Genomic DNA, 14,208 nt, shown 5'->3' on the forward strand with positions numbered 1-14,208 from the left:
ACTGTYGCTCTCAGTGATGCTTGCCTGACAGGAAAGATGGGTGAAACCCTCAACCATTATGAATAGCAGTTCTGCTTTTCACTTTATTCCACGCAGGATTCACCCCTTTCTAATTATATATATATATGGCCTGGATCTTTCATTCCCATATTTATTTCCTTGAACGGTGTTAATTAACTTGGCACACTTGCATAGTGCTGCAAGGACAGAGCACACATGTTGGGACTGTATTTTTGCAAGTGTGATTATATGTATTCCATAATGCTTAGATATCATTTAAGAACCTACACAGCTAGAACAACAAGGCAGTCATTGCTAGTTACCTTCCTTTCGGTGTGTTACAAGCTTGTGGAGTAAACATCTAGTCTACATGAACTGAAAGTCATGGATGTTTTCATATTCTTTCATTCTCAGGAACTGTGGGAAAATGAGTTCCTCGAGTACAGAGTCCCTTAAAGTTGAAATCTCAACTTTTTATGACTATTATGAGAATTACAACGATGCTCCAAAACCGTGCAGCAAGGAAAGCGTCAAGAGGTTTGCAGCCTCCTTTCTACCTATTCTGTATACCCTGGTATTCCTGGTTGGGCTAATGGGAAACATTCTGGTCATTGTGGTCCTGTTCAAATACAAGAGACTGAAGAGCATGACTGATGTGTACCTGCTCAACCTTGCCATCTCAGATTTGCTCTTTGTTCTATCCCTGCCATTCTGGTCTTATTTCACAATAGACCAATGGGTTTTTGGCACGCCCTGGTGTAAAATCATTTCGTGGATCTATCTGGTTGGCTTCTACAGCGGCATATTTTTCATTATGCTTATGAGCATAGACAGATACTTGGCAATTGTTCGTGCAGTGTTTTCCTTGAAAGCAAGAACTGCCTTCTACGGCCTGATTACTAGCCTTATTGTGTGGTTAGTAGCCCTTTCAGCCTCGATTCCCGAACTTATATTTAGAGAATCTTTCAATGAACAAAATTATACTACCTGCAAGTCAAGATATCCAGGCAATTTCACAACATGGAAACTCTTTTCCACTTTGGAAATCAACATTTTAGGGCTCATAATCCCTTTTATTGTTATGGCATTTTGCTACTCCATGATCATTAAAACATTAGTTCACTGCAGAAATGAGAAAAAGAATAAGGCTGTGAGGATGATCTTTGCTGTCATGATTGTGTTTTTCTTCTTTTGGACCCCTTACAACATTGTGATTTTCTTGCAATCCCTGGAAATGACAGGAATCATTAGAGACTGTCAAGTGAGCAGAAATCTGGACTACGCTTTCCAGGTAACAGAAATYCTAGGCCTTTTTCACTGTTGCCTCAATCCCGTCATTTATTTCTTCATGGGAGAGAAATTCAAGAAGTACGTAAAGATGCTTTTTAAGACCTGGCCATTACCTGGAAATATTTGCAAGTGGTGTGGCATTCACATGACCTACCACACTGAATCCACCRGTTCGTTCCACACGCAGTCCACTGGCGACCAAGATGCTCTGTAGCGCGTTACGGGCTCACTGTCGAACCCTCCAGAAAGCGAACTGACAAAAGCTGAAATTTGAAGAAGTTAAGCACGTGCACATGCGTTTTGTGACAAATTAGTGCCTTGTAATAACTTACTTCAGCTTTGATTCCTGCCTCTAGATTTTCTGAACAGAGTGACAGAAGATGTCCTAGATGTGAAACCGGGGAGATGGACACGCAGTTTTTACCTGCCACAATTGCCAGCCACTGCTCAGAGGGAAGAGCAGCCTCAGCTTGCTGCAGAGCACTGTGCTGTGCTGCTTGTCTTGACCTGCAGGGAGGGACAGAGAAGAGAGAGCTTCTTGTCGCTGACAAGTGGAAAACACCTTATTTATTGAAGGAGAAGGATGGTTATTACCTTTTGTTATGGTTGTTGTTGTTTGGTTGAGTTTTTGGYTTTGTTCTGCAGCTGATGTGCGCTGAGCTTGTTCATTCGAGCTCTTAGTAGCTTGTTGCCGTACCTGGCACTGTTGAATGCTGATCTCAGGGAGATGACACCTTCTGTTCTTAAGAATACGAAACAAAGCCTGCTCTTAGGTGAACAAAGACCCAAAGCCAATGCCTTACACTTTGTTATAAATAGATTCTCTTAGGTAGCCAAGTTACCATAGGTACCTGTGCATAASGTATGTGTGTAAACATTTTGAATGACCTCACTGCTGTATTTCAGGATGACCATTTTGTGTTTTAATTAGCATTTAAAAAAAAAAAAAAGCTTTTTTTTTTAAATAAAATGTTGTAAAAACCTATCTTCCAGTTTGTATGAATAAATTTGAAGTGTCTTAGTGTTACATTTTAAGTGAATGCTCTTCATTTGCAAATACTTTCGAAAGAGCTGGAAGTGGTGAATGCTTATTTCCTGGGAAAGGGCTGCTGGTGCTCGCGTGAGTGCAACTAGCAGAGWTGCGGGCCAGCAAGCAAAAGGCAGCCTGTAGGCTCCTCATAACTGCTTGGCAAGAAAGGTCTGAGGCGAGGACSTTAGGTGGCATTCCTTGGTGGCATTCCTTAGGGCCAGGAGCAGCCCTAAGGAATGCCCCAAGGCACTCAGCAACACGGAGAGGAGCAGCTCCGGGCACGCACCTTGCTGCAGGGGAGGACGTGGATCCTCTCCTGTGTGGAATTAACAGGCTGCAGCCAGCAGGCCCTGCAGCTTTGCTTTAGATAGAGCTGGCCTAAAGYCCCTTTCCTGACGAAATGAACAGGCACTTGTAGCCCTCGCTCTGCTCGCGCCGTGTGCCTGGGTGTGCCTGGAGCAGAGCGGCTGGTGCAGCCAGAGATCTCCTTTGGGAGCACAACGTCCTGATCTCTCTGTGCGGAGAGCCGCTCCCAGTCCTCCTAGCAGTACTCACAGCTGCTCAACGTGTGTGCGGGGCAAGCAAGCAGAAGGATGTGCTCGGAACAGGTCGGCTCCATCTGGAGCAAGAGGGAGCTCTCCGTTCCGGGGGCTCAGGAATCCGCACTCTGCGACTGGGGCTCACCAAGCCTGAATGATTTTCTCTTTTCTGTCACCYCAAACAAATCCCTCGTCCTCCAGACACCAACCTCGAGTGGACAATGCCACTCATTTGAAAGCTTGGAAATCTGATGMTGAAAAATGGCAAGGTGAGAGAATATTATGAAAGACAGATAAAAATAACACAGAGATTTTTCAAAATGTCACTTGATCAGAGGCGTCAGTTTAGCTGAACGAGTGTTTCCAAGCAACGAATATGTGCAGACCTATTGCACGACGAAAGAGGGTAGACAGACACCTGAGTGAAGCAAAGTTGAGTCATTCTTAAACCCACATTTTTACATCAGGTTTCCAATGAAGGCCAGTCAGTGTTCTCCGGTTGCTCTAAACCACCACAGAAAGATGGGGGACAGAAAACCAGTTCAGTGATGTCAAAAATAAAGTGAAATAAAGTGAAAAAGTGAAGGAAAAGAAGTTCATTGGTTTATTTCCACAAGGCACATAGGTCACTAAAGTCCCTCCCTCAGAGTGAGGCTGTTTTACACACCTACCTGCCCTCTACTCCAGAGTGTAGCTTCCTCCCTTTCACTGCGCAGAGGAGGCACCATGAGCCTGTCCCTCCCTCAGGTTGACAGCCAGCCCTGGAAAGAGAGACTGAGGGAATCGCTGTTCTCCTTTCTACACTACTGCTAGTTGCCACGACCCCAGCAGCAGGTCTAAACCCCTGGCCTGATGGAGACCACAATTCAGCGGGCACCTCAGTGCTCGTGTATTGCCAGGAAGCTGTGAGTCTTTAACTGCCAGCAGGAACCCACTGTCATGCCTGTTCCTCTAGGAAATTTTCCCTATTTTATTAGCATCTCTCTCAATATTGCCAGATACCTGCTCATCAACACCTGTCTCTTACACAAATAGCTCAATTTAGCTCGATTTACAGCTAGAAATAAAAGACTGTTCAGTAATGTTGGTCAAAACGATCACTAAAATGATGCTTAAAGAAATGCCTTTGGAGAGCTTTTCAGTAAAGCAGGTACGGAAGAAGCTTTTAAGTTGGAGACTGGGAGTGCTCAGGATGACGATGGTGGGATTTCTACACTCCCAGGACTGATAAGAGCATTCAGTGTAAATCATTCCCGCAGCAATCTTACTCCAGCACAGCAATGACATACCGGGAGTCACAGGATGAAACGGAAAAATCACTTCTGAAGGAGCAGGCACCGTTGATGAGTAGACACCACATCAGATACTTTCGCGATGACTTTTTTTCAGTCATTCGACAGCAAACTCCATCAAAACCAAAAAACAAACCAAGCCTTGTCTTATGGGTCAGTGAGTGACCTGAAGACAATTTGCACAGGAACGAGGGGCAAAAGTGGAAAAGTCTCCTGCCTGTTTCATACCAGGAAAATCCAGTGTCCCCTGACAGCTCCTTTACCCACTTCTGGTACGATGGAAGGAAGGTACTGCTTTCTTTCCCTTAACATTATCTCTTCACACATCCCTCGCATGCCTTATGCAAAGCAAGATCACTCATTGGCCCTGATCAGGGTCACTGATCGAAAGATTTTCTCCTCATTTATTTCTGAGCCTTCTTTAAACTCATTAACTTTAATTAATTTATTTAATTAACTTTAATTAATTAAATTAAATATATAAATATATAAATATATTTATATATAAATATATAAATATATAAATATATAAATATATAAATATATAAATATATAAATATATATAAAGATATTTATATAAATATATTATATAAATTACATTATATTAAACTCATTAAGCTTTAAACAGAAATAACAACATGCATACAATGTGATCTCTGTGCTGAAAAGAGTATTGCCTTCTTTATGCATCACTAGATCCAGGACCTTTTTTTTCTAAAAAAAAAAAGTCCCTATTTTAAAAGTAGAGGGCTTGAGGCATAGAGCAAGAGCCTGATGTTATGAAAATGATATATGTTTTCAAGAGAAATTCAGGGCCTGTCCAGATCTCCTTGGGAAAAGTTCACATTTTATCCTGCAAACAGGGACCCTAGATCTGAACTACCCATGCTGCATCCTTTCTGACCAAGCCTTTGATGCCCAGACAGGAAGGTCCTAATCCAGATCCAGACTCTGCAGATARGGCTACATCACTAACATGAAGTGTATCTGGTAATAAATGGATGATGGTGCTTTGCTAATGCCATCTTCCAATAAAAGCTGCTCTTCGGCCGTGCCATCACTCTTATCTGCTTTCAGATGTCGGACAGTTGAGATATTTGCTTATGGATAACTGAAAGAGAAAGCATTTCATTCTCTGTGCAAGCACACCCCAGATCTCTCTGTACTGATAATACACTCCCTTCTTATTTTTGGATTTTTTTTCAAGGCATCTTGGAATATTTCTGAACTTTAGCTTCTTGCTTCTGATTAACAGCGTGCATTCAGGACATGTAGTTCAGTAACAGCATCCTTAAAGCTTTCCATAATTCTAGATGATACAAAATGGAAATTTCCATAGAACTGACAATGATAATAATAATAAAAATCCAACAAGAAAGACATTTGTTTCCTTGCTTTTACTTTCAGTGACTACAGTAAGTAGCCAAGAATCTGATCAGCAAGAAGCTGAGGTGTTTCCACACATCTGGAGCTCCCATGAAAGGCACCCTCAGGGCTACCGCACCTCACAAGGCAGCAAGAACTGAACGAAGGTTGCCCTGATCCCATCTGCTCTTCTGAAAACACCTGAATTGGGAGCAAGCCCAGTGGCACATCTCTTTAYGAAAGCATATGTGCCCCTTCGACATGTAGACTTGTCACTCCTCAAACTACCTCCACAGAAATACCGTGGTTTGGAGCGGGAAGGTTGAGGAGAGGGTTTCTCCTCCATTTTAACTAGTCTCAGTCACGCATACATAGAGAGAGCAGTACCAGATTAAGGTGCAGAAATACCTTAATCAAAGTGAAAAAAAGACCACAACAGATCTCTGTACTTGCTCATAACTGGTAAACTGAAATTTGACCACAAGTAAGACCATGACCGCAGACGGAGTGACTTCTTTTTTCTGCTACCCAAATACACATGAAATGAATAAATATCATGTAGAGAAGAAAGAGGGATAGGGAGCAGTTTTCTTTTTTTGCTTGGGAACTTCAGTTCCTTGTTGTTTTTTGAAGAGGACTGGGAATGGCAACGAAACAAGGCTGGTAGGTYGGAAGGACCAGCRAAGCTGCCTCCTGGCCCCRCAGCATCACTGCAGAACACAGACCTGCCCACAACAGATCGACAGAGCTTGCCCGGGCTTCTAGAAGARTGGAGTTCATCATAGAAGAAGACAAGTGGACAAGAAGGTTGTGACAATTCAGGCCGGGGCAGAGGAGTTCACAAAGCGAGAGGAACAGGAAGAGTGGATGTGGGCTGGTTTCCTCGAGCTCCCCTTATACAGCACAGGTCAGTACTCACTTCTTTTCAGCAGAAACGTTAGGGAACCACCCAAATTCCCCATGGGGGAACTGGCTCCCCTCTTGCCCTCCTCTTGATTTTCAAAGGAATCCTTATACCACAGGCCTCCTCTGCCGCAGTTGCCCCCAGCTAGGGGCAAATCTGCTCACTTCCTCGCCAGCCTAAGAGGCTTTCACTGCAAGCAGGCACGGGATGTCAATACTGTGTCCATACTAACCAAATACCGTGTTTTGGAAAGGGCAGTTTCATGACTATCTGAAGACCAGAAAGGACAGATTTTTTTGATGACAGCCGCATGAGCCAGTGATCAACACCTTTTAATCCAGCATGTGATCTCTAAAGGTCCCTTCCAACCATAACAATTCTATGATTCTATGATTCTATGATTCTATGATCGATGTTTTGGTTTTGTTTCAGCTTCAGGTTACAGCTATTGTCTTGTTTAACATAACAGTATTTGTTAACAACTGCAGTGCACACCTGTAGCATGGCTCAGTCAGGAGTTGTTCCGTACACCCACAGGAATGCCCCCCCCAAAAAAAAAAAAAAAAACACATTAAGAAAAAATTATCCATGAAGGTTTTATGGGGCAGAGGGGCCGGGCTGCCTATGTGTGTGTGGTGTGCATGTGTGTGTGTTTGTGGTATTTGTGTGTGTTTTAACCAAACACTATCATCAGCTCCATTCAAGAGGATATATCTAACAAATGAACTCTTCTTGCCTCTATGCTGTAGAAAAGCACACTGGTTTAGAGAAAGTAAAACAATCAAGCCTCAAATTAGYATCTATGTAAGGTCAAGCATTAAGGAATAAACATTTAACCATTTATCTCACCACCTTAAAGAGCAAGGCAAGAGGTGTTTCAGCACTAGATATCTGAGACACTGACATTTTTAATTTTTATTTTTATTCCAGAAAAGGGTTTGTACAGATTGATGGCAGCTGCTCACTACATCATAAACAAGATAAAAACAAACTTTTTTTTTTTTTGGTAAAGTAATTTACGATAGAAAGCTCAATCACGTGTTATGACTGAATGTGGTCTGTATTTTCAAGAAGGCACATGACAATATCTTCGCCCATTAAATATCCATGACAATATCTATGCCAATACATATCGCTATGTGCAGCATTCCTGGTTCCTGGGGTAAAAAAGAACTCTAGAAATGACAACTATTTCTACTGAATTAGCTGTAGAAAAGCTGACACTCGCTCACAGTGGAGCAGAGGTAGCTTGTACCCATGTTTATTTTAGTTAACGGCACCTAATTTTTGCAGGCGTAAGGCCACAAGACCCCACAAAGTTACTGCTCTGCAGGAAGGAGACTGGCCTAGAACAAAACACTCAAAAATCGGTGAGATTCTTCAAGGCAAAAGCCCCGTCTCCCTCCTCAGGGAGTGACACGGCGAGACCTGTTCACTGCAGCAGGAGCCGCGCTTGTGTCCCCGGCACGCGAGAGCTCCCGCAGCCCTGACACCCCCTCGAGAGGGCTGCTGCTCCGAAAGGAAGGGCGCTGCTCTGTCGTCCCGGCAGAGACCCAAGCAGGCGGACCCTGAGCTGTGCTCCTGTCCACAGGGCTTGTGAGGAAAAATAATAAAAAAGCTTTCTTGGTAGCCCCAGTTAGGCACTTAGACTCGCTCTGCACTGGCTTCCTCACGTGCAAGCGTGAACTGCAGGCAAGCCAGTCACTACCTAAGMGTCAGTATGCGCAAAAGAGATTGCACCACCCTTAAAAATTGCTTTTTAAGCATGTCAGATACCAGGACCTGCCAGGACTTTGAGTCAATTCACCTCTCGTGTCTGTTACACGGGCAAGACTGTGTMCTTCTTTGCAAAACAGCCTTTTGCAGGTGAAACATACTACACAAAAGCTAAGTGCTTGCCATTACAGAGGCAGAAATCTGTATATTCATTGCTAGACGTCTTATCTCAAATTGCCAAGAACCACACATACCGTTACTCACAGCCCAAGAAATTTCATCTCCCATGAGACATCTCCAGAGAAGATGAAAACAACTTCATCATTTTACTAAAATAGCTGGGGAGATGGTGGGGGAGGAGGGTTGAGCAATTTTTTCATAATGTTTCTCGGTCAATAGGTGATTGCTCTCCTCACTTATGAAGGTTTTCACAGAAAATGCTCACTCCCATTAAATTCGCTTACAAGCTTTAGTTCACATTTTGACATTTATAATCAGGAGGGGGTTTCACAGATTTGCATGAACACACTAAAACAAGTAGCAGGAAAAAAAGTTAAGTACTTCATAAGAACAGGAACATTCTTTCCAAGTCAAACTAGAACCAAATTTTCACTATCAAACGCCATTAAGACTGACAAGGAGCAAAAAGGCCCAAAAATCAAAATAAGGAGCAACTAGSGTGTTAAAAGAGACTGGATATTTTTATATCATCCCGAGTGCTGCAGACCATTAGTTTTCTTTTTTGTTTGTTTGCTTTGTTTTATAGACTGAGTCACTGCASTAGATGGGTTCGCCGTTGAATCAGCAGTCAAAGCTGAGTCTCTTCCGCTGAGGAGAGGCTAAAGGCTCTGAAATTCCACCTCAACTCAGTAACAGGCTCAAAACTTAGAAAGGGATGATTTGCTATGCTCTCCTTCAAACAATATCTGGCTAAGTGGACCGTAGTCAAACTCAGCACCATCGCTCCTTTCTAAAAAAATACACTTTCARTGAAGGTGAAATAGAAAACAACAACAAAGTGAGCTCCCTGAGCAATTGATGCTTTATGCATTTATTTAATTTTCAGATTATGACTGAAGCACAAAAAGTATTGATGGTCTGCTGTGCTCCCGGTGCAGACCCCTACCAGTCCATCACGGAGTCACTGGGGAAACAGTTTCAGCCAGACGAGTACAGCAATGTGGTTGTAGTTCTGAAGAAGACACTTACTCACTAGAAACCGGAGGGAAACTAAACCTGCCATCACCTACCCTTGCTATTTTATGAACAACTGAAAATAGGTGATGCATTTCAAGAACATTAAAAAAAAAAATAAGCACAGTTCTTGCTCTGAAATTGCCACAGCAAAATGCAAGCCAGGACAATAGCAAGCAGTTGGGGAGCAAGCAGGAGTATTCACAGCCTGCCCAGGTCAGGATCATTTTTCTTAAGATTTGGGTGTATTTTCCTCCCTCAGCACATCTTGCCTGGAAAACTTCCCCCTCATATCAGCTCAACTCCTTTTCTTCATATTAAATCTTCCACTTGCAGCTATGAAAATGTGAAAGCTGCAGAGCTCAGCATGAGGCCCTGTCCTCACTGCAGTGAGCCATGAGGTCGCACWCTGCACTTGGCTGGCGCTGCTGCAAGGCGCCACCCCATAAACTGCTGCGCTTTCCCTTCTGCCTTCCACAAGGCTTCTTGTCCGGATCCTATTTTGACACCTTAAACACTTTTGTATCCCCACAGAGTCTAAGCATCCCCATCAACACCATTCCTGTAGGTTCCTATATGATACAAACTGGAAATAAGCCACATGTAATTCAAACGTGCAGTGGTCTCACTTCACTTATTTTAGCACAACCAGTTGTGTGGGGGTTTTTTTTCTTCTTTTTTTGTTTGCTTGGTTGGTTTGTTGGGTTTTTTTTTTTTTTTTTTTTTTTTTTGGAATTGGAGAGAAATAAAGAAGCCATTTAGGTAAGTGAGAATGCAAGCTTGCATTCTTATATTTGTACTACTGGCGCTTTCTATCCAAGTCACTGCCACTTCCTTGACTGGGTGATCAAGTTTACTTTTGTTTGTTGGCTTTTCTCCTTTTTTTTTCTGTAAAAAGAGCYTAACAGGAGCCCAAAGTTTGCCTAATATGGAAGCTGAGGGCAACTAGTGTCAGAGAGCTGAAGTCAGAAAGGAGGCACAGAGGCAGCAGGCTTTCTTCAGCACAGCTCCGAAGCCATGGAGACAAACCAAAAGAACCAGAGATGTTGGGCTTGAACAAGTAAACAAAGAGCTCTTCAGCAGATGGCAACCAGAGTCAGTGCTTTAAAAAAAAAAGGTCACCTCTGCAGGTGTCTATGTTTGGTCATAGTCCACAAACTCAGACTAACTTAAATTTTTGAGGTAAATCCTGCTCTGGATCAAAAAGACAGGAAGAGCGGCATAGGAATGCACTGTAGTAGAAATCTTCATAGGTACATTCATTGCTAGGGGGAAAAAAGTGCAGAAAATAATACTAACCTCTCCTAAGCTCAGCATAGGTTCTCAGGCTTTTCAGAACACCGGATCCACCTATTCATGATTAAGGCAAACCACATCCTAAACCTGAGAAGATAATAAAAAGTCAGAAATTTTGAAGAAAAAAAAAAGATTTGCAGAGGGTGTGCAGGTTCCAGACCCATCTCTCAGAGCTAAAAGTCTTCTGGAAAACCTCACTAGTAAAGCAGAGTATTTTCAATGTCCAGAAATAATATTGAACCAGAAGAAGATGAATGGGGCAACAGAGAAGTATAAATGAAATTTTTMCTTCTGCAAAACTTCCTATCTCACAAACGCCTGCAGTGCAAACAGCAACTGCATTTTCAAGGAACTGAAAGAAGACAACTGCTGTCCAAAACTCAGTGTCCCAGCCACAAAGCACAGGGCATGAGGTGGGTTAAAATAAGCTCCACCTGCTGCTTCTCTTTCAACCCAACCATTCTGCCTATACCCAAGAAGGTCCCTTCACCCACAGCGCAGGATCCTCAACATAACCCATCACCTTTTGAAAGGCAAATGCTTTCGAGAGCAGAACTCCACAGCTAGGGACGACTTTTGCCTCCATTTAGACTACACACCAGGAAAGAGTATTCACTACCTACACTCTATCAGGCTTTGTGGTACGCATGAAAAGGSATCTGCAAATGGGATTTGGAGGAAAGAAGTATAAACAAGCTGCATACAAAGGTATTTTTGCCCAACTTGCAGACTAATAGTGGATAGGAGGAAGGGGTGGAGACCATTTTCACTTCAGAGAATAGACCGAAGAAAATTCTTTGGGTTTCTCTCCAAATAAGACTTCCCTAATACAAGAGGAACAACCAGAGACTCCAGGAAGAATGAAGCAGAAGAAGCATTTCTTATCTGCAGCATCACAGGGATGTCCCACATCCATTTGCTAGACACTTCCCTGCTGCGTGCTCTGTGCTCTGGCCCACAGCACCAGGCAGCACTGTGAAAACTCTCCCTTAACATATAGCRGGGGTGTGAGCCCTACAGAACCTTTCATATATGTGCACACACATATATAATTAGTTAAAGTGTGAGCCATGCAGAAAGACTTGTGTTAAGAAATAAATAAATAAAGGAAATCAAYTGAAAAACCCTTTGGAATCACGGCTACTGCCTGTGTTTTCCTACTGGCTTTTGTACCGGGATCCACCAGGCCCACTCCACTTCACAAAGGCCAGGTTTGTAGTAGAGTCTCGCAAACGAAACTGGAGTAACTTAACCTGTTCCCCTTGAGGGTGGTTTTTCTTGCTCTTGTCTTTTAGAAAGACTCTTTTTAGAAAAGTAGGCTAAATGATTGATATGCAACTGCAAACATTTACTGAGGTGCAAGATCGTATCAAGCTGCTTGCACACAGTCTGCTACCAATGCATGCTCAGGAGGTTTATGATCAAGATCGCGTTTCACCTTGCAACATTATAGAGTATGGTTTAAAGCGGGRCTTTACTAGGACCTGGACTTTTGGCTGCTCTACACACTTGGCTGCTGAAGGGCAGGTGTATGCAGGAAAGGCCAAGATGGGAATTCTTAAATAAAATCCTGATTCCTTGCCTGCACAGACATGTATCCTATGAGGAGATTTCACTACCAAAGACCTGACACTATCACTGGTTCTGCAAAGCTTCCCAGCAGGTAACACCTCCCTGCTCTTCCAGATTCCCCCTAAAGCTGGAGGTTCAGGTCTGCTACTCCCCTCCCTTTTGGTAATAACAAAAGCACCAACATTTTTCTGAAAAGGGGTTTTTTTTTGTTTTGTGCAAAAAAAAAAAAAAGTAGAACGACAATCCCCGTGATTCCTTTTTCAACATGTTCTTCTACTCGGTCCTTTGCACTGAATTCCCAGATCATCTCTTCCTGCCTGGATATGTCTTACTTACATTAAAGCAGGCCCCATTCTCCAGTAGCTTCCAGTTCCCTTCACCATGGGATCCTACCAGGATCTTGAGGCTGGCTACTACACTTTTAAGCCCGCACCTGCAAAACAGCTTTTTTGCAACTTGGTCATTCTTTCCAGAAAATACAGCTGTGACGCCTGGACCAGCTCATTCAGGAGGATATCCCTGACTTTCACATCCTCGCTGAAGCTTCTTTCTGCTGCTCTGCATCACCTAATACTTGTATACCCAGGTGTATACACAATACTTGTATACAGTCCTTCATGGAGATAAGAAGACAGAAGGCCTAGAAGAGTCTCACAGAAAAGAGATACTTCACGTTGACTGCGGGTTATAAAGGCAATAATGGGCTTATATATAGCAACAAAGATTTCAGTGATCTGTTGACAAATGTTCTAACCACAGAATACTAGATAGAAGAGCTCGGCTGGGATTCCCTTCACAGCATGATTGGAAGAACAAAAATGATGGGTATAGTCTAGGTTCAGGTGATACCGAATTAGGGCAGAGAGGCTTACAACTAGATCATCTCTAAAAATGTTCTTGTTAAAGTGGTGTTTGCAGATTAAGATGCATACAAGAACAGACTAAAGAAAAAATGTGGGGAGTGTGCATCTGTCATCAGTGCTTCCTCTGGGAAGCTATGCTACAGCATTGACAAGCACAAAAGGAAAGAAAATGAGGAGTGATTGCACAGCCATGCAAACAAATACCTTTTAATTACAGTTTCCTGTTGGCAAGGTGATAGTCATGCCCAGTAAAGGACCAGGCTGTGGTCAGAGGTCCGTATCTGCCCATTACTGGGAAGAAGTGAGAGGAAGTTTTGCTGGTAAGTGTGAGACAAGCGCTGGAATGCAAGTTGTCCCCAGTGACTTTGTTACRAAATGCAAGGAGATCGTGTAGCTGGTTGCTGACCCCATCAAAGCGACCGAGCCTGCCCAAGGTGGAGGGGAGCTGCCTTCCCTTGCCCCCTAAACAGGACACGTGAAGAGATGGAGACAGGGAGCTGGGGAAGGCACCTTGCATGGAATTACAGAGAGGCTGGAGCGGATGCGGACAAGGCCAAGTCTCATCCCCATGATGCAGGGGCTATCATGTTCTACTTGTCACCCAAGAAGATAAAGATGAACAAAAGGGAAAGACAGCAGTCTCACCCCTACTCTTAGAAAGGGAATACAACCGTACAGGGCACACTGCTCATCAGCTCCGATTCCCCCACGTGCCCGTTCATCCCAAGCCCAAGCAGTGACATTTTAAAGCCCTTCGTTGCCACATGGTTGTGATTACAGTTGAAGATGACAAACCGCTCAAGGACTGAAAGAGTCTCTGTGCTAAACCCAGCCCCCTAACTCCACGCTCTGCAGAGTTACTCCATTTCTCCTCACAAACCAATCCTGACTCCCAGGAGCAGGTCTTAGGAGCAAAGGCAGGCTTGGGAGCAAAGTGGAAATTGTTCCCTGTTGTTCTTGTTAGCGTCGTTTCCACGCGGCAGGATGTTTGTAATGCTCGATGCAAAGTCCTGGTGCTTTTAAGATGTCACAGACTGCATGAGGTTCTTTTCAGGGAGTAAAATGTAAAAGCAAACGAAGTGAGAAGAAGAGCTATGAGTTGATCTTTTCCACTCCTCTTGTAGCACTAACTGCTAGGGAAAAAAAA

General features: G+C 43.4%; 1 protein-coding gene across 1 annotated transcript; it reads left to right on the forward strand.

Moving 5' to 3' along the window:
• The first annotated feature begins 427 nt into the window (after nucleotides 1-427).
• Nucleotides 428-1,624, forward strand: CCR4 (C-C motif chemokine receptor 4). Its single transcript, XM_026034991.1, has one exon. It carries the CDS (start codon nucleotides 428-430, stop codon nucleotides 1,502-1,504), a length of 1,077 nt encoding a protein of 358 aa, XP_025890776.1. The 3' UTR covers nucleotides 1,505-1,624.
• The last annotated feature ends 12,584 nt before the right edge of the window (nucleotides 1,625-14,208 follow it).

The sequence above is a fragment of the Nothoprocta perdicaria genome, unplaced genomic scaffold (assembly GCF_003342845.1).
Source record: "Nothoprocta perdicaria isolate Ctin4 unplaced genomic scaffold, notPer1 scaffold_154, whole genome shotgun sequence".
NCBI lineage: Eukaryota > Metazoa > Chordata > Aves > Tinamiformes > Tinamidae > Nothoprocta > Nothoprocta perdicaria.